General features: G+C 47.9%; 1 protein-coding gene across 1 annotated transcript in view; it reads left to right on the plus strand.

Annotated features, from left to right (window-relative positions):
• Nucleotides 1-21198, plus strand: part of LOC136661349 (digestive cysteine proteinase 2-like) — a 42041-nt gene extending 20843 nt beyond the window's left edge. The window contains exons 3-11 of the mRNA XM_066638507.1: nucleotides 1186-1278; nucleotides 2580-2752; nucleotides 10271-10514; nucleotides 13940-14135; nucleotides 15132-15325; nucleotides 16166-16257; nucleotides 17034-17195; nucleotides 18476-18665; nucleotides 20344-21198. Coding sequence (XP_066494604.1) covers nucleotides 1186-1278; nucleotides 2580-2752; nucleotides 10271-10514; nucleotides 13940-14135; nucleotides 15132-15325; nucleotides 16166-16257; nucleotides 17034-17195; nucleotides 18476-18665; nucleotides 20344-20531 — 1532 coding nt within the window. The 3' untranslated portion in view covers nucleotides 20532-21198. The remainder of the gene's footprint in view (nucleotides 1-1185; nucleotides 1279-2579; nucleotides 2753-10270; nucleotides 10515-13939; nucleotides 14136-15131; nucleotides 15326-16165; nucleotides 16258-17033; nucleotides 17196-18475; nucleotides 18666-20343) is intronic.
• The last annotated feature ends 4821 nt before the right edge of the window (nucleotides 21199-26019 follow it).

Consider the following 26019-nt stretch of genomic DNA (forward strand, 5'->3'; position numbering starts at 1 on the left):
CCAGGCAAGATGCCATCACTACTTCTTGTGGCAAAGAGTTCCACAAACTAATTACACGCTGGGGAAAGAAATATTTTCTTCTGTCTGTCCTAACTCTCCCAACACTCAACTTCAGTGGATGTCCCCTGGTTCTGGTGTTATGTGAGAGGCGGAAAAAGCATCTATCCACTCTGTCCATCCGCTGCATAATTTTGTATGTCTCAATCATGTACCCCCGTCAGGCACCTCTTTTCTATACTGGGCAGGAGGTCTGGTCTAGAGGGTAGAGCCTCCATTTGCCTGAAGAGTAACATCCACAAGGTCGCCAGTTCGAGGCCACCGGCACCGTGCGACCTTGAAGCAGCCGGCAAGCTGCAGCTGAGCTGTTCCATCTGCTCGGAGCGTGGGAGGATGGAGGCCAGAATGTTAAACCAGATCGGAGTGTAACAGCTTGAATGTGGTGGTTCTTGAAAGAGAGAACCTTCTTTCAATTTGTAAAAATCCCTGCGTGGATTTAATAAGCCTGCCTGTGTAAACCGCCTTGAATAAAGTCTTGAATAAAGACCAAGAAAGGCGGTATATAAATACTGTATATTATATTATTAGTATATTATATTATACTGAAGAGCCCCAAAGGCTGTAGCCTTTCCTTATAAGGGAGGCGCCCCAGCCCAGTAATCAGTTTAGTTGCTCTCTTTTGCACCTTTTCCATCAAAATTGCACCTTTTCCATCAAAGCTTTCAAAATTAAACCACCAGTAAATAAATCAGAACTTCTGCAAATAATCAAGAATACAGTAGCAAAAGTTAGGCAAGCCAATATGGATGCAATTGGGGTGGCCAGGCCAACCCCTGAATTGCTGGTGGCAGTGGTAGTGTCCAGCAAGTCATCTGGTTGGCAACCTTCAGTCTCGAAAGACTATGGTATAAGCCTACAGCACCCGGTATTCCCAGGCGGTCTCCCATCCAAGTACTAACCGAACCTGCTTAGCTTCCGAGATCAGACGAGATCGGGCATGTGCAGGGTATAGCCAAGGGGCGCTATGGGGGCCTAGTATAGGGCTGTGGACCCCCAGCAACCTGACACCATTGCTGCTTACCTCTATGCAAACCGAGGAACTAGCCCCTTCTATATGAGGTACCTAATTTATGGCCATCCAGTGGCTACTGACTCTCTCACCTGCTTCTTCTCCGTTGTGTTTTTCAGGAGTCATTAACCTCCCTTATGCAGAAATCGAAGAGCCTTTTGAAGCCTGGTACAACGAGACGGGAAACAAGAGTCGCATTGAGTATTACAATGGTAAGAAATGGAGGCACTAGTGGGGAAGGAGTGTGTCCCCCCCACCATCTGCTGCCTGAGGCATTTGTCTCAGTTGGCCTTATGAATGGACCAGGCCTGATCTGATTTCCACATGCATGTCCAAGTTGGTTCCTTGTCTTGACATTTCGAAACCAAATCATTTTAACAGGAGTCTTAAGTAAAAATAAGCCCAAATCACACCCAAGGCATGATGCAGGAACAAAAGCATTGAGAGGCTTCTTCACATGCATCAATGTGCACACGGGAACTCCCTTGCATGCAGATCCTTTCCTGCAGATTTTTAGCTGTTTTGAGATCCCTTTTGCTATTTTTTCATGATTTAGATTTTATTTTAGCATGTTTTTTAAATCTCTGCAAGTGGCTCCCTAACAACACAGTCCTACAGTCCTATGCATGATTACTCAGAATTAAATCCCACTCTCTGGGACTTACTCCCAGGTAAGTGTGCATAGGACTGCAGCCTAAGGTTGCAATCCTAACCATACTTTCCTGAGAGTAAGCCCCATTGAACAAAATAGGACTTACTTCTGAGTATACTTGGTTAGGATTGTGCCCTACAAACTGGGGGCTTGGGTAGTAAGAACCTGAGAGCTAGTGTAGAGTGGGATCTAAGAGGGTATGCTGCAAATTGGGGTATTTACAGGTCAAACGTTGCCTCTGTCCTGAACTTAACAGGTGCTGGGGTGCCATGGTTCACTGGGGTTCACTAAATGTTGATCTCTCTGTAGCTTCCTAGTGAGGAAGCTGCTTGAACCATTCACTAAAGAGGCTATGTCGTGTCTTCAAAACTAGATGTGATAAGGCAAAACGGATGCCATTTTTGGAATCGGAACCCCAAATATACCCAGGAATTGGTGTAACGTTTAAGGAAGCAAAATGTGTGTTGGCCTGTGTAATATATGTGAAGTGCTTTGCACACTAAAAAAAAAAATAGCTATACAAATATGGAATGTGATTGTCTTAATATATAAACCAAAACTGCATTAAAAACAGCAGCCCCCCCCCCCAAAAATCCAGTTGGGTAAAGCTTGGGAGGATCTTGCAGTGCCTTAAAGACAGAAGCATAAGCTCCTGCCAGACCTCTCTGGGACGGGTCTTTCAGGGAGAGAGTGCCACCACAGAAAAGGTCCTGTTGACCCACCTGACCTCCAAGAGCAAGGGCCCTCACAGCAGTGCCTTGGGGCAGATCCAGGTGAATGGGCGGGTCTAGAGGTACTGCTCCTATTTGTCATGCAGGAGGTAGCAAGAATAACAGCCTTACATCTCATCCTTTTCCACAGGCCAGGTGGTGACCTGGCAGTTAGGCTCCATTGAACCACATGGCACCCTGTACAAGTTAACGCCACATACCACGGAGAAGGAGGTGAACATGCTCACCTGTTTCCAAGTGAACGGTACCAAAGAAGAGCATGTGAAGCCACAGAGTGTCTTTCCTGACATGAAACACTTCCAGGTAAGCCGGTAATGTTTGATAGGCGGGAAAGGAAAGAGTACAACCAAGTGGTCAGAGCTGGGTTTGGATATCTGCAGGTAGCCTGGGTGGAATGACTGTCTCTTGGTCTCAGTTGCTCTCGTATGTATAACTGATCTGTATTAAGGTATTCACTGGGGTAAGCAAAATTCACAGTTGAATCCTGCTGGGCCTCTGTGCTGCCAAAGCATGAGTTCTAGCAACTCAGGGCCAATCCTGTCCAATTTTCCAGTGCTGGTGCAGCCGTGCCGATGGGCCGTGCGCTGCATCTTGTGGTGGTGGAGCAGTCACAGAGACTAGGAAAATTTGTTCCCTTTCTTTGGGGCTGCATTGCAGCTGCACTGGTGCTGGAAAATTGGATAGGATTGGGCCCTCAGGCTACAATCCTATCCACACTTTCCTAGGACTAAGCCCCATGCACTATAATGAGACTTGTGTCTGAGTAGACATGCATAGGATTGGGCTCTCAGTGTACTTTACAGCTGTCTCAAACAGCAGAGCTCCATGGGGCTACTGGCTACTGCTGTAAAATGTGAGTGGCTGCACCCATAGAACAGTGGCAGCCCCAGTGCTGATAAGTCAGCACAGGGGGAGTGTTGAGGGCAGGGGGTGGAACACAGCAGAGACCGGGGTGGGGAGTAGGACATATTGAGACTGGGGAGGGGGCTATCAGTAGCAATAGTACCCCCAATATCCAATCCTCCTTCCCAGCCTCAAGCTGCCTTCCCGGCTCTACTCAGACTTGTGCCAGCACAGGTTTGGGTAGCACCAAGGGGCAGCAAAGGTTTACTCCAAGACAAGTCCCTTGCCTAAAGGAGGCCTTTGCAGCTCAAAACTCCCACAGGATTCAGTGTGCACCATGTTGGAGTGGCTGCATCAACGCCGGGGTTGTTAGGTAGGATTCAACAGCCCAACTGCAAAGGACTTAATGAGAAGCATTGCAGAAATGTGCAAAGTGTGTAGCAAATCATCTGTATCTACATCCTTCATCTCTTTGGCATGTCACCCAAGGCAGCCCCTCTTTGCCTCTTTACCAGGTAGTGAGCATTGCTTTAATTTCCCTTTTTCTGTGCTTTGATGCTGTAAGACTTTTTGAGTAGCTTTAGGTAAGGATTGACTTTGTTCTGACTTGCGTGTTTGTAAAGTTGAACTTGGATCGGGATGGTTGACATCATAACCTTTCTTTCCGTTCCTCCCTTGGAACTGCTCCTGCCATGAGCTTTGGGGATTGTAGACCCCCGTGCATTTCCACTTGCCCATGTCAAGGCCTCTGGGGCTTGAATCAAGAATCCTGGAGGCCTGAAGCTAGGATATAGCAGAGTGGGCTACTGGATATGCTGAAGCCACGGAATCCTTGAGAAGCCACAGTGCAGTGGGGTGCAGGGCGCATGGGCTGCACTGGGTCACTGTGGGGGGTGACATCATTACTGGCCAAAATTTTTAAAATCTTGATACTTTCAAATAATACCATCATCTGATGCGTATTTTCATGCAGAATGCACTGAAACAAACCACGTTGAAATATCTCTATTCTATCAAAAGTTAACTTATAGCCAAAAACTAGCTCGGGGGGCGGGGTGATGGCGTATCACCACGTCCACCGCCCAGGGCGTTGCCTTTGCCCACTGCATGGGAGGAGGTCCATCATAGGTATGATGCGCTGGCCTCCCACACGGGGTGACTCAAACCCTAGCGACGCCACTGGATGTGTGCCAGTATGCAACTGGCAGGAAACATCAAGTCTCTGGCAGAGCATAAATTCTGGGGTTCTGTCCTTCTGCCTTTGCCTAGTCATAGAATCACGGAAGGGCCTTCAAGGTTATCTAGTCCAACCCATTGCTTGAAGCAGGAATCAGCTCTCTAGAGCAGTGGTTCTCAAATATTTAGCACGGGGACCCACTTTTTAGACTGAGGATCTGTCAGGACCCACCAGAGGTGATGTCATGGTCAGAAGTGACCTCATCAAGCAGGAACATTTTTTAACAATTCTAGACTGCAATCCTACTCACACTTACCGAGGAGTAAGTTCCATTTATTATCATTGTTAAAAGCATATGCAGATTAGCCTGTTCAAAGTACAACCCAAATGCAGTCACATACCATGGTAGCATCAAGTTTAATATACAGGGTGTCCACAAAAACTCTCCCTGATTTCAAACAAGTATAACATGCAACTTGATTGTCATAATCTTTCACAGTTTGTAGCTTCAGTTGCAGGATTTCATTCAGTTTCATGTGGTATAGGGTAGCATTAAAGGCACTCAATGTGCGTCCCTCTGGTTGCTCGGCAAACATCGATGCGATAGTCCAGTTCGGTCCAGATGCTCTGTAGCATATCTGGAGTTATCATGCGAACTGCTTCAGTGATCGAAATTTTCAGCTCCTCCAGGGCTGCAGGTAGTGGTGGTACGTAAACTGTGCTCTTCATGTACCCCCAAAGAAAAGTCACAAACAGGTCCGGTGACCTCGCAGGCCACTTGCAGAACACCTGGTCACCTTGTCCAGCACGACCAATCCGTTTGGCAGGTGCTCATTGAGAAATCTCCTGACAGCACCATCTTGCTGGAAAAGGTAGTCAGCACCCTCAGCAGCTAGTTGTGGAAACATCCAGTTGGTCAGCTTCTCCAGGTAACTTTGACCAGTAGCAGTTCCTCCCCTCAAAGAAGAAAGGACCACACACTGTCCTCTCTGATACAGCAGAAATGAAATAACTATTGTTAGAGAATCGGTTCACAGCATGTTTATCAATATATTTGAATTAGTTTAGATATCATAACATCGTGAAATCAGGGAGTGTTTTTGTGGACACCCTGTATTAAAAATAAAATATTGAAATGAACGGGGACCCACCTGAAATTGGTTCATGACTCGTCTGCTGGGTCCAGACCCAGTTTGAGAAAAATTGTTTCTCAAACACTGCTCTGAAGCATCTCCAAAAGGTGCCTGTCAAGCTTTGAAGGTGCCTGAATACCTCTGACGAGGGAAAACTCACCACTTCCCTTGGTGGTGATGATGCAGCATAGATAAAAAGCTGTTCCTGAACCACAGCACAGTGTTAGAAATGTGGGAAAACACTGTTTTTCTAGCTGCCACCCTTGCCAATTTCATTGTAGCAGGGAACTCTCGGCCATCATAACCTCCAAATGTACCTGTTGAACTGGCACTGTATCTATGGAATCATCAGGTAGGAGGTTGCCCTTGTCATTTGCACAATACTGGATCTTGTTTGTGCAATATTGGAGCTTATCTGTGAGTTGCATCTAGTGGACAAGTCAAGGCAGCTCTCCTCTTATGACTGAGAACTGGTGTCAGCCGATTGAGACACTCACGGCGCCTCAATTTGCTTTGTGATCGAGTTTTCGTTCTGGCGTTTGGGAAACATTTGGCTGGCTTAATGCTTGTGGAGGGTGACAAGGGGCTAGTTTGGATGATACATTAATTGCTTGACTGACACAACTTAGAATGTCTCCCCCCCCCCCCAAATCTTTGTGAGTATTTTGATTAAATGATTAAATGTGACTGGGGAATTCATCCAAACTCTTCTCCTCTCCTTCTAATACAATTAGCAGTTCCTGGAATGGCCGTGATCCAGATATTTCTCTGTGAGATAGGTTAGGGTTAGGCCAAGAACTTGTTTATTTAAGAGTTATATAAACTGCCCTTCAGCACAGGGCCATGAACATATTAAAGCAAATACAGGTTGGACCTTTGTATTTGTGGGGGATCCATTCCTGGACCCTCCTTAGATACCAAAACCCACAGATAATGGAATCAGTGGGTCACATCCAATAGGACCTTCAGATGTGACCTGTCGCATCAGGAGGTCTTCTGAGTCTGGAGAAGCCGCAGGTGGCCTCTACAGGCCTCAGAACACCTCCTGGAGGTGTGGGAAAGGCAGTTGCTGTTTTCAGGAAAACCCGAAGTGCCTTTCCAACACCACTAGAGGGCTTCCTGAGGCCCAGAGAGGCTGTGCGTGGCTTCCCCAGGACTCAGAAAGCCTCCTGGATGCACCTGGATGGTGCTTCTGGCTGTGTCTCAGAGGTTTTCTGTGGGTCCTCCAGACGTGGGTTTGGAAACTGTGGGGAGTCAGATCCGTTGGTTCCGAAATTCATGGATAAAAGAAGAACTTCAATAAATGACAGCAGAGAGCAATAAGCCATCGGCCACACCATTAAATCAAGCAGGACAGGAAGATAGTAATTCAAATATACAGAATTGCTTGAATAAATTTTTAGAAGAAGAAGAAGAAAAAAAAAAAGGCTTCATCTGGCACTAGAAAAATATCTAAGATAGTGTCAGCCAGGTGAGTTTCTGCAGGGAGGGCATTCCAAATGCAAGATACCTCTTGGGTTAATCACCGGGCTTAGCTTCTGAGGCTGCAATCCTATCCACATTTACTTGGGAGTAAGCTCCATTGACTGTAATGAGCCTTTCTTCTGAGTAGATATGCATAGAATTGTGCTCTATGTCAGCATTTCTCAAACTGTGGGTCGGGAACCACTAGGTGGGTCACGAGCCAATTTCAGGTGGGTTCCCATTCATTTCAATGTAATATATTAGACTTGTTGCTTCCATGGTACGTGACTGCATTTGGGGAAATGTTACAGATCAGTCCTTTTAACAGGCTACAGTGTATATTCTTTTAACAATGATAGTCCATGGGGCTTCCTTCTGGGTAGGTGGGGCTGGGATTGCAGCCTTTGGGATGTTTGGAGAATTCTTTTAAAACAGTTCAGAAAGTGCTTGGGAAGGTTAGGAGGGTTCTTTATTTTAAATGCATTTTTAAACTTATACCGTATTTTTCGCTCTATAAGACGCACCTGACCATAAGACGCACCTAGTTTTTAGAGGAGAAAAACAAGGAAAAAATATTCTGAACCAAATAGTGTAATAAAATATTTAATAAACTATAACAGAACAACATTTGAACCATGTAAAGTGAACAGCAGTCAACAGTGGCATTAAGAACCATTATCACTGTCATTAACAAATGGAGAGACTTAAAGGTTTGAGTACTCTAGTTTTCTGGAAATCCCAAGAACTCATCATCACTAGAGTCAGAATTTATGAAGCTCACAAAAGCAGGTGCACACAAATAGGGGATCACGTTATCTTTCTGCTACAATGATGTTCTGCCAAATTCCAATCCACTGGGCCTCATGACCGCTTAAGGCTGAACAGTCCCCCCTTGTGCAACTCACCAGTGCAGCAAGCAAAAATGAGTCCAGTTCCAGTCCACAGATGCCAAGTAAATCAATCCCATCATTCAGAGTTACCAAATCAGAGTCCAGAGCCAATAAGCCAAATTACAGTCCAAGGTCAGGTTCCAGGTAGGTCAGTTAAATCCATCAGGGTATACAAGTCCAGTCACAATCCACAGTCAGATTACAAATTCAATAAACCCAGTCAGTCTCCTCCCCCTACCTCCAACCTGCACTCCTTCAAAACCCACAAACCCTTTCTGCCTCTGGTACTCCTTATATCCCTAAGGGCCCTATTGCCTTCCAGTGGCTGCAGCTGTGCCCAGGATGCCCGGGCCTTACCCTTAAAGGGGCCACTGCTGACATCGCATCCTCCTCACCAGATCTTCCTGGATTCCAATACAAGGGGGGGGGGGAGCAGATCTCTATACAAACCAGTGCAAAAACAGGGGAAAGGTGTGGGGGAGGTCAGATCTTTGTATAGGCATCACAGCAAGACCAGTGCAAAACCCCTTGCATACCGAACCAACAGATGGAAGTGGGGGGGGGGTGCAGATCTCCATACATAGCAGTGCAAAAGCAGGGGAAAAGTGTGGGGCAGGTAAGATCTCTGTATAGGCATCACAGCAAGACCATTGCAAAACCCCTTGCACACAGAACCAACAGATGGAAGTGGGGGGGGGCGCAGATCTCCATACATAGCAGTGCAAAAGCAGGGGAAAAGTGTGGGGCAGGTAAGATCTCTGTATAGGCATCACAGCAAGACCATTGCAAAACCCCTTGCACACAGAACCAACAGATGGAAGTGGGGGAGGCGCAGATCTCCATACATAGCAGTGCAAAAGCAGGGGAAAAGTGTGGGGCAGGTAAGATCTCTGTATAGGCATCACAGCAAGACCATTGCAAAACCCCTTGCACACAGAACCAACAGATGGAAGTGGGGGGGGGGGCGCAGATCTCCATACATAGCAGTGCAAAAGCAGGGGAAAAGTGTGGGGCAGGTAAGATCTCTGTATAGGCATCACAGCAAGACCATTGCAAAACCCCTTGCACACAGAACCAACAGATGGAAGTGGGGGAGGCGCAGATCTCCATACATAGCAGTGCAAAAGCAGGGGAAAAGTGTGGGGCAGGTAAGATCTCTGTATAGGCGTCACAGCAAGGCCATTGCAAAACCCCTTGCACACAGAACCAACAGATGGAAGTGGGGGGGGGGCGCAGATCTCCATACATACCAGTGCAAAAGCAGGGGAAAGGTAAGTCAGCCCCAGTAGAGCCAATGGGGCTCACTCCCAGGGATGAGTGGACGGGAGAAAAGCCTGCCAGCGCCTCCTCTCCCAGGGAGGAGCCCGTCTCAGTCCCTGGGCTCCCTGGACTCACAAGCCTGCCAGGGGCTCACTCCTAGGGATGCGTGGACAGGAGAGAAGCCCGCGATTGACTCATTTCGCCTGGAGGTGGACTGGTAGCTCGAGGATCGACTTAATGAGCACCCCTGCTCTAGGGGCTTGCTCAGCAAGACTGCCATCCCACCCACGCTTTCCTGGGAGTGAGCCCCAGTGACTCTGAGACTTACTTCTGAGTAGACACGTGGGCTTTCTCAGCGAGCCTGCCATCCCCCCCTTTCCTGGGAGTGAGTTCCAGTGAGTCTGAGACTTACTTCTGAGTAGACACATGGGCTTTCTCAGCGAGCCTGCCATCCCACCCACCCAGCCCCGCTTTCCTGGGAGTGAGCCCCAGTGACTCTGAGACTTACTTCTGAGTAGACACACGGGCTTGCTCAGCAAGACTGCCACCCCACCCACGCTTTCCTGGGAAGCGGAGCCGAGCAGAGCAGGCAGGGGGCGGGGCCAGGAGCGGAGTTTTTTTTTTTTTTTGCAGTATTCGCTCCATAAGACGCACACACTTTTCCCCCCACTTTTTGGGGGGGGAAAAGTGCGTCTTATAGAGCGAAAAATACGGTACTTAACTTAAGTGCATACTTTACTTACTTAATTTGATTTGATTTTGTTGTCTGGAAGGGTGTTAAAAATTTTCCTGTTTGATGATATCAGTTCCGGCCATGACGTCACTCCCAGGGTAATGACATCACTTCTGGTGGGTCCCAACAGATTGCCATTCTAAAAAGTAGATCCCTGCTAAAAAGTTTGAGAACCACTGTTCTAAGATGCCACGAGGTGGGGTGAACATCATCTGCGCCAAGCTCCTTGGAGTAAGAGTGGAATAAATTGTAAGGCGTAGCAATGCAATCCCACAGGACGGTTGTTTATTTTAATGAACAGTCTTTGCACTCCCTCTCCAGCCCATCAGGGAAGAGTACTACAAAGGCAAGTACTGTAATGTGTGGCAGAACATCACCTACAAGGGCAGGAAGAAGAATATCTATACCATGTGGGTAACCAACAGCAGCTGTGGCGTGTCACCTGTGCGCTACGAGATGAGGGGCTACAACACGTTGCTGGGCTCCCACTACGACAAGTACGAAATCGATTACAGCGACTTCTCCAACAGCTTCCCGGAATCTGTCTTTGTCCTGAAGCCAAATGGTGAGTCAGAAATTTGGAGCAGAGAAAGAATATTCCTATGCGTACAAGACACAAACAATTAGCAGACCTCACCCTTCTGTAAGACAGTGTTTCTCAAAATGTGCTCCTAGGAGCCCTAGGGCTCCCTGAGACCCCCTCAGGGGCTCCATGCGCACACCATAAGTAGCTGACATCTGGTTGGTGCTATGCCACTCTGCACATGCACTGGCACTCTGGGGCTCTCTGAGACTCTGTGCTTGTGCCAACAGATTGGCTTGTGCCAATCTTGTGCCCAAGATTCTGTGCATGCTCCAATGGGGCTCTTAAGGCTCCATTGAGGAGAATAAAGGGCTCCTGCAACTGAGTCGTTTGAGAACTGCTCCCATAAGACGTTGGGATATCAGACCATGGGTTGTGTAGCTGTTTGGTCCAGCAGTGCTCGAGGGGACATTCGGCCAAATGGATGCCTCTCTGGCCTGATAGTGCCTTCTAACTACATTGCCTTAGCTCTGATCAATAGCATAGCCAGGAGGCGGCACAGTAAATACAGCAAGCACCGCAACGCACGGTGGCTTCTCCTAGTTGCTGTTAGAGCCATTCAGGGCAGCAATGGCAAAGTGTGTTGCCATCACTGTCCTGAATTGGTTTGAGGGTGACCGAGAGGAGCCACTTACATGGGGGCTTGTAACGCTTGCTGTACTTACTGGGCTGCCCCGTGCTGCCCCCCTGGCTACATACTGATCCCCAGGCTGCCACTGGCTCTGGCTTACCTTGCTGCCCCCCTGCTACACTCCTGATTCTGATCACTTTTTCATAAGCAAGCAACTATCTTTCTAGTAAGTCTATAATGTTCTGATACATAAATTTCTGATGGAAATCTAGTCGCCTCGTCTTCCGATTACACAGGCCAACACACACTTTGCTTCCTTAAATGTTACACCAAATCCTGGGTATATTTGGGGTGCCGATTCCAAAAATGGCATCCGTTTTGCCCTATCACGTCTAGTTTTGGAGACACGGCATATCCTCTTTAGAGAATGGTTCAAGCAGCTTCCTCATGAGGAAGCTATGGTGTAGGCTCGTGGGCCGGATGTGGCCCCTGGAAGATCTTTATCAGGCCCCCATTATGTAGGGTGTAGGCTTCCTCATGAGGAAGCTGCTTGAACCATTCACTAATGAGGCTATACTATATCTCCAAAAGTGAGTCCCGACCACAGTTTGGGAACCTCTGATGTAGACAATACTGAGATAGATAAATCATTGGTCTCTCAGTTGGAGGCAGCTTCCTAGGACATTTCAAAAGGCATTGTCTACACGCTTCCAAACCTTTCCCAGCCATGAGGACTAGAAACTTGGGGTTTTGCTTTTTTCAAAAAGCAAAACAAAAGCATGGAAAATCATCCCTGTGATGGGGATCTGAGGTGTCTATTCAATGCATTTGAATCACAGCCAGCAACTTTGCATGAACACGTTTTTAGCCATAGGTTGTACCTCCACACAGAATGTAATAAATTCTGCCCTTACATAACACAAGTTGCGAAACAGGAAAAAAAAAAAAAATCTCTGTAGGCCACCAGCAAGGGCTGGGTGCTCCAATGTCAGAAATCCCTTGAAAAGGCAGAGAAGTTATTCCTCTGATAGCAATCGTTTCCAAGGAACTTAAGCAAGAGAGCCTTGTAGAGGTTGTGCTTGCGGCCATACAGAACAACCAATGAAAATGATGCAACTGGCATTATAGCCTTGATGCAATGTTCCTGCAAGTCCACTCATCTTTCAGTGCCAATGGCACAATACCCTGCTGACGTGCAATCACTGGCAACTGTAATTTACTACTCTAGGAGGAAGAACTGCCTTGCAAAGGTTGCACCTTTTGTTTTTCAGCTTTTCTTTTTGTAACTGCACCCAGGCACGTTTTAATTCAGAAGAAAGCAGAGGTTTTGCAGGACAGTGAATGGTGCACAAGTCAGAGGCTCTGTGGGCCTAGGAAATCAAACAGCAGCCCAAAGCAGATGTGTAGGAACAAATTGGCAGAATGGTTTTTTTTTTAAAAAGGGCAAAGAGATAACACAGGCCTACGAAATTGAGGGTCAGAAAAGTTTTTCCCAAACTTTATGGTGGCTTGATATGAATTTGGGGTGCCGATTCCAAAAATGGCATCTGTTTTGCCCTATCACGTCTAGTTTTGGAGATATAGTACAGCCTCATTAGTGAATGGTTCAAACAGCTTTCTCATGAGGAACCCATGGTGTAGGCTTCCTCATGAGGAAGCCGCTTGAACCATTCACTAGAGGCTATACTATATCTCCGAAACTAGATGTGATAGGGCAAAACGGATGCCATTTTTGGAATCGGCACCCCAAATATACCCAGGATTTGGTGTAACATTTAAGGAAGCAAAGTGTGTGTTGGCCTGTGTAATTGGAAGATGAGGCGACTAGATTTCCATCAGAAATTTGTGCATCAGAACATTATAGACTTACTAGAAAGATAATTGCTTGCTTATGAAAAAAGTGATCAGAGTCAGGAGTGTAGCAGGGGGGCAACATGGTAAGCCAGAGCCAGGGGCAGCCTGGGGGGTGGTACGTAGCCAGGGGGGCAGCACAGGGCAGCCCAGTAAGTACAGCAAGCGTTACAAGCCCCCATGTAAGTGACTCTTCTCGGTCACTGTCAAACCAATTCAGGACAGTGATGGCAACATGCTTTCAGCAGTACAGCTTCGACCCAGGCACCACTTCGCTGAGCTGCAAAGTGATGCTTCGGCAGAAGCAATGCTGCTGTAAAGGTGGCCATGCTCTCCCATATCTTGAAAATATGGTCAAGATTTGCATATTTTCTCTCTACCATTTGCAACTGATGAGTTCCTACTTGAGAACAAAGTGCTTATTCCTGGCCATCATCTGCTTAATGACATCACTTCCTGCTTAATGACATCACTACCTGCTTAATGACATCAATCCTGGTCCTCAGGAGGTGCCACAAACACTATTCGGTCCGCTATATGAAATGAATTTGACACCCCTTTCCTACACAAAGTCATGTTTATAATCATTTACCTTTTTAAGAATAGAGCTCTCCTGCATTTTGTTCCTCATTAACATTCATTCATTTCTGCACACAAGTAGCAAAATATGAGAGTCAAATATTCCATATCTAAAAACACACAAAACCCTAGGAAAGCCACCAGCAGTGAAGTGGGCAGGCAACAAATGACAAAGATGTCCTGTTGCTTTTACATGCCAAAAGCTCAAGGGCCACCACAGAGAAGGCCCTGTTGTCAATAGATATCTTACTAGCCTCTGAAGGAGAGAGCACCCAGTACAGGACCTCAAGTGCTGATCGTAGTGAATGTTGTGCTGGAAAAAGGATTCCAGTCCCAGGCCTTACCTCTGGATTTAGGGAGACTGACTCTTACAGTTTGAGACCCACTTGTGTTCTTTTCTCCCTAGAAACAAAACTGTGTAGAACGATGGGAGGCAGCTCGATAGAGCATCACATTATGGCAAACCCCATGGCAGATTTTGTTGGCGGACAGGAGGATCGGGCCCATGAGGTGTTCCACCAGTACAGGAAGAAGTTTGGAAAGAACTATGACAGCGACATGGAGATGGAACACAGGAAACACACCTTCACCCACAACATGAGGTATGGGGACTTCCACGTGGGGCAGAGGGAGATGGTGTGGGGGCAGCAATAGCTTAAATAATAAAAAACAGCTGAAGAATCCATTGGGCGCATACTGATAATCCTAGGTTGCATGTGCACTTCATGCTCACTCTGACTCAGAAATCTTTGTTAATAACATTAGATATGTTGATTAGGATACTCTTTTCCCAGGGAAAGATGTACTCAGCACATGCTCAGAGACACACTCACCTTTCAATATTCCACTGTGGCCTGCTGTTCAACACGGGCATACCTAGAGGGGGGGGTCATCAATCGCCCTGGGGCATCACACCTGCAGGGGTGGTGGCACCTTTCTGGCCTCCCCCCCCCACTGCCTCCCTCGCCCCTCTGTGGAAAGCTTTTAAACATCACTTTGGTTTTCGACTGAAAAATGGAAGTGACTTTTTAAGGCCTTCTGGAGCCCTTAGAAGGCCTCCAGATGAGATGGTGGGGGTGGCATTTTCCTCTGGGGGAGACAGCATTCTGCGGTCCTGACCCAGGGTGGCCCAGGGGCGAGGATTGCCAGTGCTGTTCAACACCAGTTCTGAGACTTAATCTTTGCGTTGGGGGGGAGGGGCCTGTGTGACACCTTGGAAGAAATACAGAATATAAATGTAAAAAATGAAATAAAGACCTAGGTTATTTGAATCTCTTGTGGCACTACAGGCTCTCTGCTAGACTGCTACTTCCATGTGCCTTTGATGTAAACTTTGGCACTGTTTTTGGTACATGGTGGCCTTGTTCCTCATAACTGGTGGATGACCTTTTTGCAGTCCACATACCCAAGTGCATCATCATCAAGGGGCATAAATGGAGGATAATTTGTCTAGCAAAGAAATGAGTGTTCTAGCTGTGTCTAGTACTTGCCTTTCTGTGCCCATACAGTCCCCCCCTTCTGACCAAGTCACCTGAAGCATAAGGGCCCATGCACCCAAACTACAGCACCTTCTCCTACCACCCACCTTCCTTTTCCAGGTTTGTGCATTCCAAGAACCGAGCCAACCTCCCATTCAAACTGGCTTTGAATCACTTGGCTGATCTTACCCAGGAGGAGATGGCTGTGATGAGGGGGAAGCTGAAGAGCACGACTCCCAACAAGGGGCTGCCTTTCCCAAAGGAAACGTACGTGGGCCTCATTCTGCCAGAGAGCATGGATTGGCGAATGTACGGTGAGTGGAGCCTCACTGAAGCTGAAACCAAGGGTGCCAAGGGAGGGAGTGAATGTCTTTCCCCTTGCTTTTCCAGAACATGCCTGGTTCTTTCCGTCCCTCTTTGGCTAGCTCACCAGTTCTCCAAGCTGATCATTCAATTCAGCAAAGGGCCAAACAGTTGAGATACAAGAGGAGACAGATGATTAAATCTTCTCCTGTGTTCACACTTACTTAAAAGCCACTGGTGGGAGGAGGGCCTAGGACTCAGTAGGTAGAGCATATGTGAGAGATTCAGGGCACAAGCCTATGTATGTCTACTCAGAAGTAAGTCCCTTTGTGTTCAGTGTGGTACTCCCAGTGGTACTCCCAGGAAAGGGTGTATAGGATTGCAGCCTAAACATAAGAGCCCCACTGAATCAGGCCAAAGGCCCATCTAGTCCAGCTTCCTATATCCAGTGGCCAACTGGATGCCACAGGGAGTAGACAGGACAGTAAGAGACCTGCATCCTGTTGCTACTCTCTGGCACCTGGCATTCAGAAGTAGCCTACTTTCTAAAACCAGGACGCTGCACATACCCATCATGGCTTGTAACCTGTGATGGCCTTGTCCTCCAGAAATGTCCAATCCCCCTTTAAAGGCATGTAGGCCAGGTACCATCACCACAACCTGTGGCAAGGAGTTTCACAGATGAATAGGACATTAAACCTGGGACATTCTGCAGCGCATGCAAAACATGCACTATACCACTGTTCTACAGCCCCATTTTCTCCCCCCTGTCCGAGATGAACATGTGTAACATACCTCGGGATGTTGCTGGAGATGCAGGCCCCCCAACTGTTTCTCTTTGTCCTCTGCAGGTGCAGTCACCCCAGTCAAGGATCAGGCTGTGTGTGGCTCCTGTTGGAGCTTTTCAAGCACCGGAGCATTGGAGGGAGCTCTGTTCCTCAAGGTTAGAGTTTGTCTTTTTTTTTTAGAGATGGGATTCCTGTCTGTAATTTGGAGAAGCTGGGGTCACTCTTCAGACTGTACTGATCCTCCATGCTTTCCAGGTAGTTCATGTTCCAGAAGAGGATCGGTGTGGTCAGGTGGCTGCCTCCACGGGGTGGGAGGTTCTCAACAAATCCTCCCAATTCGATTGTTTGCAAATGTGCTAATCAATTCATATTCCCCCTCCTCAGCCTATTCTTTTTTACATTTCCAGTTAGGGATCCATCGTCAAGTGTGCTAGATTAACCCATTAGCTGTGGGTCATTAATGAGTATAATAAGATCTGTTGGTACTTAATATTAGTACCTCCAGGCTCATCAACGTAAGTTCAGATTTTTTTTTCTTTACTTTTTTAAATGACTTTTAAGATTTGAAATTTCGACTTTTAAGATTTGAAATTTCAGAGATCACTGAATTTGCTATGCAAAAATTCATTTCTGCTGTAAAGAAGTGCCCGCCCAGTCCTAACCAACTTTCCAGCCCTGGTGCAACCATGCCAACAGGGTGTGCGCTGCATCCGGCAGTGGGAGAGCAGTCATGGAAGCCTCTGCAAGGTAAGGCAACATTTGATCCCTTGCTTTGGGGCTGCGTTGTGGCTACATCAGCACTGGAAAAGTAGTCAGGACTGGGCTGTGCGTCATCTTTCCTTCTGAAGGCCTCTAAGTTCTGCGTAGCTACCTGGTCCTACTGCCTGGAAGGGCAGCTAGACTGAGGTCCCTTTTCTCTCTCACTCTCCAGACCGGGCAGCTCATCTCGCTGTCACAACAAGCCCTCATTGACTGTTCTTGGGGCTTTGGGAACTATGCGTGTGATGGTGGTGAGGAGTTTCAGGCGTTTGAATGGGTCCTGAAGCATGGCGGCATTCCCACCACAGAGTCCTATGGTTCATACAAAGGCCAGGTGAGTAGCAGAAATGAATCTCTCGGGGGATCTGGTGCCACCAGGGGATTCAACATACTGTTGCTGGACTGAGGCATGCAGATATAGGCCAGGATCTGTGTTTGCAACAACAGGAGGGTGAGCCACCACCTGCACCTCAGCAGCTGGTGATCCACAGTGTCTCTGGCTGTACTGGCACTTAGATTAATGCAAGCAACTAGACTGATGAAAGCATCTGCTCCCCCCTCCCCCCCCATGCATCTGATGGCGGTCTTTGGCAGTGGTGTAGCTACAATATCTGGCACCCAGGGCAAGAAAGGTTTTAACGGCCCCTCCCCATGCCTGCTGGAGGCCTTAGGAACGCCCTTCCAGTTTGAGCTAAAACCAGAAGTGCATTTCTAAGGCCTTCCGAGCAGTGACATTGCTAGGGTTTGCTTTACCTGGTGTGGGAGGGAAGCGCATCCCCCCCATGATTAAGCTCCTCCCATGCAGTGGGGCTGGAGCAACACCCCAGGCAGTGGGCATGGTGATGCACCATTGCCCCACCCCACTGCTTTTTTTGCTATAACTTTTGGTAGAACAGAGATATTTCAGTGCAGTTGTTTCATTGCATTCTGCATTAAATTACACATCAAATGATATATAACATGATGGTATTATTCAAAAGTACCAAGATTTTAACAAACGTTGACCAATAGTGGTGTCACCCCTCCCCCCATGTGTACCACTTGATGTGGCCCACACACCCCCTAGCGACGCCACTGCTTTTGAGCAGTGTCATACACGGCCTCCCCAGACCCCAGAAAGGCACCTCCCAATACCCCCAGGCATGGCACCTGGGACAATTTGCCCTCCAGCCCCCCTTTTAGCTATGCCACCTGAGGATAACCTGTGGTGTTTGTGTGGCAGGCTGCATTGCGTGTATGTAGAAAGGCAGGAGTTTAACACCTGGGTAGGGAAAGAGGTATGCGGTGTGGCAGAGGTGTGGGTGGGTGTTGGTTGTACAGGTAGAGGTGAGCAGATTGCCCAGAGGCAGTGAGGAGGAGGCAGGCAAGTGGGAATTGTTTTCAGGTAGGCAGTTCTTCATGTATATGGAGTGTAATGTTTCTGCCCTGGGGCAGAGCTAGTAGGACTCCAGAATGTCTGTATGGAAGTAAAATATCTCCAATGAACATTTAAGAATGCCCTGATGAGAGGTGGTGGTGCATAGCGTAATGATGGGTGCAGTTCTGGAATTTGCTTTTGTACATATTGCATTGTCTGCTAATGGCCCCCCCCCTCTCTCCCTATGGATGTTTCAGAATGGCTACTGTCATTACAACCAATCGCACTTTGTGGCCAAGCTCTCCGGGTACGTCAACGTCACCTCGGGGAACATTACGGCTCTGAAGACTGCCATCTACAAACACGGCCCTGTGTCAGTCAGCATCGATGCCTCCCACAGAACCTTCTCCTTCTATTCCAGCGGCGTCTACTATGAGCCCAAGTGCAGTGAGTCCTGGCTTATCTCACTAAGTGTATGGATTGGATTGGTGGACAAGCTCTCCCCTTTCCTCAGATTAATGTAGACACAGTCAGAATTCTTTTCTCATCTTCCATCTAGGAAGAAATTGAATCATTCTTTTTTTTAAGTTAATCCGAGGTTTGGAAAATGACTCTTCTCCCCATCACAACATTCCAGTATCAAAATGCCTTTTCCACCAACTCCCCAACATATTTTACTCGCTGTTCCAGCAAGAAGAGCAACGGTTCTGGGGGTGGGGTGGGAATGGGAGGAAAGAACAGAGGATATTTTCTCCCCATGTTGCTTAGTAGTACATCAAGGCACTTTCAGAAGAAAAGGCCTTCGTGGCCCTTGAAAAAACTACACATCCCACAGGCCACCACATCTTTCCTCCTAGCAAGCAGCTCTGCAGTGTCTCAGACTGATGGGAGGAGGTGTAGAAAACCTCCTTCCCCCCCCCCCTTCATGCCTCTTCTACTCTTCTACTGCCGCCAGATCAGTAAGTTAAGGGTAGGGACTAAGAGTGTGCCTTGGTGTGGGGGGACGGACTGATGTGTTGTGTTGAAGAGGGAGAAGGAAGGCCCTTCTCTGGCTCAGTTTTAAATTGGCGGCTTAGGTTGCTCAGTTTCCTTTCCAGGTGAGCATTTACAAGCCCCCCCCCCCCCAAGTTCTTCTCCAAACTTAAGTTTGCAGGCATCTCAGGTGTGGCAAAAACTGTACATAAAAGGTCCCTTTTGAGCACGTGTCCCAAGAGCACTTGGTACAGTCTGTACTTCATCCCAGGCGGTTACCTTGATGAGACAAACACTTCCAACTTCTGAGGTGGCAAAATCAGCAGCTCATTAAAGAGGAACTTGCATCCATTGCAGCATCTCAGCAAGAAGCCTGGTGGGGCCTCTCTATCTGCCTCTCTTTGCAACAGGTTTGCCACCTATAAAGGCACTTAGAAGCAGACCTTTTGTCAAGGAGGTGCCCCAGCCTGGCTTTTCAGGTTGCAAGCTGCAGATGGATCTGAGTGCAAGCAAGTATTTCTTTACCCAGCATGTAACTGTAGAACTCCTTGCCACAGGATGTGGTGATGGCATCTAGCCTAGATGCCTTTAAAGGGTGACTGGGCAGATTTCTGGAGGAAAACTCCATCACAGGTTACAAGCCATGATGGGTATGTGCAACCTCCTGGTTTTAGAAGCAGGCTACCTCCAAATGCCAGATGCCAGGGACTAGCAACAGGAAGATGGTCTCTTGTCTTGTCCAGTGAGAGATCTCAATTTTAGTGGATGTCCCCTAGTTTTGGTATTGTACAAGAGGGGAAAGAACTTCCCTTTATCCACCCCATGTATAATTTGCATTAGATGTGTTTGAAATGTAGCCAGGGTCGAGCCTGAGCTCTGACATCAGGAAACATAAACAGATACTTCCCTTTCGAGGACTGTTCAGTCAGTCCCTTGCCATCCACCCACCCAGCAAAAACTGGGTTGGCTTTCTTCTTTGGTATTAGGGCTAGGGAAGGACAGAAGTGCTGTGGCTTTAATTGAATACGGGGGAACTTGTTTGGGGGGAGTTAGTGTTCTTTCCATTTGGCCACCTGACCTGCAAAATGTTATACATAATCACGTTTGCTAAAGTTTCAGTCTGTACTGAAAATGTTTTCATCATCCATTTCAGAAAACAAGAGAGGTGACTTGGACCATGCTGTACTAGCTGTGGGTTATGGTGTTCTCCAAGGAGAGCCTTACTGGCTTGTCAAGAACTCTTGGTCCACATACTGGGGAAATGATGGCTATATCCTCATGTCCATGAAAGACAACAACTGTGGAGTCGCTACTGATGCCACATACCCAATTATTGGGTGACCAGGCCAGAACCCAGCCAGCTCCTTCAAGCAAGCTCCCCAGAAGATCCTGTCCAACTCCTTGCCCTGACTCTGGATTCCTCCTTCTCCTAAATTTATCTAAACTACTCAGTCATGCACTGGAATGTTCATCAGAAGACTGGACGAGACTCTGGAACTTACAGAGACAGTACCTTTTTGGAATGGGAATAACTTCAGGTTGCTCTTCCAATATTTTATGTGAATCCCTATCCTTATGGAGCTTTCTTCTAGCCAACCCCTAATGTTCTGGAATCTTCTTTTGCCCAATCTCTTCTCATCATTCCAGTTCCGCAAGATCCAGCTACACTCTAGATATGATCTTTGTCTCATCACGGTGGATACCTCATAGTCTGTGCAAAAATCTCTTTAGCAAAGCAGGGACTGTTGCCCTGGAACAAGCCTAAGAAATTCGGGGTGGTTTCTCGAAAGTCACACATGTACTCTGGCATAGCTCAGGAACCAACCCTTTTTCTGGCCTTATATGCTGGACTGTCCTTGTTCATAGTAATGGAAGGATGATTCAAACCTGCTACTCTGCACTGAGGAGGGTTTCAAAACAGCATATGCAAATGCAGCTATATAAGGTTGTGTGGTCAACTTGGACTTTGACCAAATAGTGTATTAATTGTCTCAATTTTAGTGCAGTGCTCCGGCTCTTTCCCTCTGAGCCAATTAAAATATATATGTATTTACCTTGTGGTTTTTGTCTCTCTTCTTACCTGCTTAGGGGAATGGTCAGCTGTGATTGGAGCATCCCCAAATCCATTTGACCTTTCCATTGCATTTAGCTTGTCCCAAGACTGTGATGGATGGGAGGGGGGCAGGTGAAAGGTTCCATCCTGAAATCAGCACTAGCATCTCTTGCCATGAGAGAGCAAAACAAGTGGGCATCTGTGCTGTCCTATGGAATTGCTTTCACTCTATCCATCCCCCTGCACAATTTTGTATGTCTCAGTCATGTCCCCCTTCAGGCACCACTTTTCTAGACTGAAGAGCCCCAAACACTGTAGCCTTTCCTCGTAAGGGAGGTGCCCCAGCCCAGAGCAATTTTGGTTGCTCTGTTCTGCACTTTTTCCATTTCCACCATATCCTTTTTGAGATGTGGTGACCAGAACTGGACTCAATACTCCAGACATGACCTTATCATTGATTTGTACAATGGCATTATTACATTAGCCGTCTTATTCTCAAAATCTTTTCTAATAATCCCAAGCATTGAATTAGCCTTCTTCACCGCAGCCACACATTGGGTCAACACCATCAAGCTGTCCACCAGCACCCCAAAATCTCTCTCCTGATCTGTTACAGACAGCTCAGAACCCATTAGCCTGTATGTAATGCTTTGATTCTATGCCCCAATGTACATGACTTTACATTTTCTTACATTGAAACGCACCTGCCATTTTGCTGCTCATCTCCCACTTTGAAGAGCTCCTTCTGGAGCTCTTCACAATCTCTCAACTCAGAAAAGTTTGGTGTCATCCACAAACTTGGCCACCTCGCTGCTCAACCCTGTCTCCAGGTCTTGTATGAACAGGTTGAAAAGCACCGGCCCCAGGACAGATCCTTGGAGCACACCTCACCGCACCACACACACACTCTCCATTGTGAAGAGTTCAGGGCTTGCTAACAGTGACCTAATAGGAGAAGGTCCCAGCACACCATCCTGAAGGATACCAGTTCCAATGCTAAGTAAATAAAGAAATGTTTATCTGCCCCAAAAGGGGCAAAAACTAAAAAAGACATAGAAGAGAAACCAGAAACACACAAAAAGGGCTGTGCTGGGGGAAGAAGGACAGTTACTCTGCCAAATATAAGTGGAGCAGCATTTTTCTCAAAGTGCCTCTGCCCATTTATCAGGGGTAACAAATCATCAGTCAGAGCACTGAGGAACGTGCTAGGAAAGAAATGTGTTCTGGAGTTGGAAAGAGTGACACTGATGACACAGACAGATTAAACCAAAAACCCTGCCATACATCCACATGCCCCCACAATCAAACCACCCCACCAACCCAGGAACAGGGACACCCCTTCCTTGAAATAACTGAGAATGCAGCAAATATACACACCAACAGAGCAGAGCAGGTCTAACTGACTTCTAGTTAGATTGGAGGACAGGGTTGCTCTGGGCAGTCTTGTCTGTTGCCCAGCATCCCAGAGTGCCCAGAGTGTCCCTCTCCTCCAATCTAACTAGGAGTCATGCAGCCAGGCGGTGGAATGGTAAGCTCTGCTCATGGAGCAGAAAGGTTATTCCAAACCCCAGATCCGGCCCCCGGGCTGGGGTTTGGAAGGCCCTGCTTTAAATGTACTGGTTCTGAACCCTAGTTTTGATAAATAGGACTCATGGTGCTATTGGTGAATCTCTTGGCATTGCTCTGCTCATTTGGGACCTGGAGATGTTCCATGCCATGGTATGGTGAAAGAAGCAAGGAAGTGTGAAAGAAAGGCAGAAGCCAGCCAAAGTGTGTGTGTCATCGAACCACCTGTGTGATGCCTGAAATTCCCCACAGAATCCCCACTGACCTGTTTTTTCAGGCCCACTGATTCTCACTTAGCTGTGCAATCCAGGGTGTGCGGCACCATGAAACATTTAGTCACAGTTATCGCAGGTGAGGAACTATTTTGTCCTGCATTCTGCAGATTCATGGGAACCTGTGCTCCAGGCAAGGGAGGAGAGATTGCATAAAACCTTGGAAACGTCCAAGTGGGAGGTGACATGTCTTCTGGGATCAGCCCTTTTAATGTTGCCTGCTCCGGCAGGCAGGGACACTGGGCAGCAGGAAAAATGCTGGTCTGGCACAAGAGGATCCCTAGCAAGCTTGCAACCTCTTCTCATCCCAGAAAATCCAGACACAGCCTCTTTCAGAGCTAGGGTGCTGCTGTGTTGCTAAGATGCATCAGCTGGCAGGGAGTGTAAATAAGTCCAGGAAGTAGAAATGTGACATCCTTTGTTTTACTGCCATAGAGCTGCACTGGCTCACCGCATTATTGTGCTTGTGGTGGATTAGCTAGTGAAAGTGCAGGAGCATCATGGGAGGACCAAACTCTCCACCATGAGCCATGCCAACTGCATGCTAAATCAGCCAGCCTGAATTATCCCGCTGTTGATTATCTTGACAGATCATCACGGTCCAGTACTGAGGTGGCCCAAGCTGATCCTCCCCTCAAAATTCAGCCACCACATGTCACATTTTTTTTTTATATACCACCCATCCTCCAAGGAGTTCCTTCCTCCTTCTGTCCTCACAACAGCCCTGTGAAGTGCGTGAGGCTGAGACTGCCTGATCCAAGGTCACCCAGGAAGTTTCATGGCTGAGCGGGAATTTCAACCTGGATCTTCCAGGTCTAAGTCCACCTTTTGAACAACTATACTATCTTGGCTCTTTATTAAATGCACTGGGGTGTGCAAGCCAACGCTATCACCAGAGGCATCCTTAGAAGAGTGCAGACAAGGTGAGGGCCTGGGTTAATTATGGCCATATATTGGTCATGACAGTGTGAGGCCAAGGGAGGCGGCCCCAATTGCCCTACCCAAGGATGGCTCTGACTGCCACCCATGGTCTTCCTTCATGTGTCCATTGCTGTAATATGGAGGCTTGCTGCAATTGTGGAGGCTCCTAGGAGCAGAACCTGTGCGTTCACAGCATCCTGCCCTCCTGGCTCCTTTACAAGGAGCAGCAGAGAAGAAAAAGCAGTGGAGAAGACAGCCTTTTCTTGGTTACAGTGGTGGCTGCTTTCTCCAATATCAGCAGAGGAGAAGTTAGACCCACCCCCATCCTCTTCTCACTCAGTCTCCAAGGCGAGCGTGCAAGAAGATAATGGGGCAGTGACCAGGTAAAGTGGCTGGACAGATGGTGGACTAGGGGATGTGGTGGGTAACAAGGAATGGGGGGAACTTCTGGACTGCTTGCCACCTCCCCCAGCTTGCCACTCAATGCAAGCACTTCAGCAGGGGTTGCCCCTACAACCAAAGACACCACATGTCTTCTTGGTAGGCTGGGGGATGGCTGGATGTTCAGAGGGGAACTGGCAGGGCCTGGCACCAGGGGTGGTATTCCGAAACTAGATCTGGAGGATCTCTAGGGTCTCTGGAATCAGTGACTGGAGCTGGAGAAGCTGGTGGAGGCTGAAGCATAGCAGATAGTAGGCACTGCTTTATTGACCAAGCAAAGGCAGAAGGCCTTCTCCTAGTGGTTGTGTCAGCTCTGGCCAATCCAGAGACCATCATGCCTGCCAATTCCAGAGGCCATTATTGCACACCTCTGTTCCCATCTGTGCCTGCAAAGGGTTCTGAACAGACACAAGCCTAGCCTTAGATGAGATGATCCAGGTTCTGTAGAGCCCTTAACCGAAACCCCCTGACTCGTGCTTACATAGGAATCTGGAACAATATGCCATAAAATGACTGCCATGCATTATATTGGCAGGTCCAGACTATGCTGACGCCACACGAGTGAATTTGCAGCACAGGTGAATATTGAACAGAAACACCCTGGAGCGCAATCCATAGGCTTCAGCTGGAGCCAATCCTTGGAAGCAGACATGGCTCAAAAGCCATGCATGATTAGAATGAAACCAATGGTTTCGGTAGCTGAGTCGGGCTTCATTTCCTAGGCAGGGCTGGCCCATGTATGAGGCTTATTGAGGTAGTTGCCTTAGGGCAGTACACTGACAGTGGGGGGGGGGGGAGAGACACTTCTGTATGTCCACGCACCTCCACTGCTCCTCTTCTCCCCCCACGCCCTGGATTGGAAAAGGAAGAGCAACAGAGATTATCTTGCCCACTGCCCTCCTCTCCTCCACCTCTCCTTCCTTCAGTCCAGAAAACAGGAGAAGCTTAGGCTGGAATGGGAGGAGGACAGTAGGATGGAGTGGATCCAGTGCCAATGATGCAGGTTGGATCCTATCCCCTCTGTTTCAAACCTGCCCACCCCTTTCTTGTCCTCAGACCTGCGCCAGCTATAGAGTATAAGTGCTGGAGTGGGAGGCTTACAGAGGGGTAAAGAGAAATCATTCCCTTTCCCCTCTGAGGTCTCCCAATCTACTCCCCCGCTGGATACAGCACATGTCAGATTGCACTGGTGGGGGGAAGGATAGGGCTGGGCTCTTAGTTCCCTTTTTGTCTTTCTTAATGAATTTTTTTTAAAAAATTTTTACTAATTACTTGCCTCCTGTTCCTTTCAGAACAGAGTTTGGAGTTATTGCCTCTGACTTCCTGACAGACCCTTGGGGTGAACACTACAAAATGTAAGTGGGGGGCTAGTTGGGCCAGTCAGTCTCTGGGGTTGGTCAGCTCCAGGTCACTCCTACAGTAAGTGGTTCCTGGGCTGAGGGAGTCCAGTAATTGGGCTTCCCCCAGATGGGAGGTAGGGTGAGAAAGGACACCCCCCCCTTTCAGGGGTTTTTTTTCTTCCTGGTAGCAGCAGCTATTCCCCCCCCCCTTTTTTTGTTGGGAGGTTCTGTCAGCC

The sequence above is a fragment of the Tiliqua scincoides genome, chromosome 10, assembly GCF_035046505.1.
Source record: "Tiliqua scincoides isolate rTilSci1 chromosome 10, rTilSci1.hap2, whole genome shotgun sequence".
Taxonomy (NCBI): Eukaryota; Metazoa; Chordata; class Lepidosauria; order Squamata; family Scincidae; genus Tiliqua; species Tiliqua scincoides.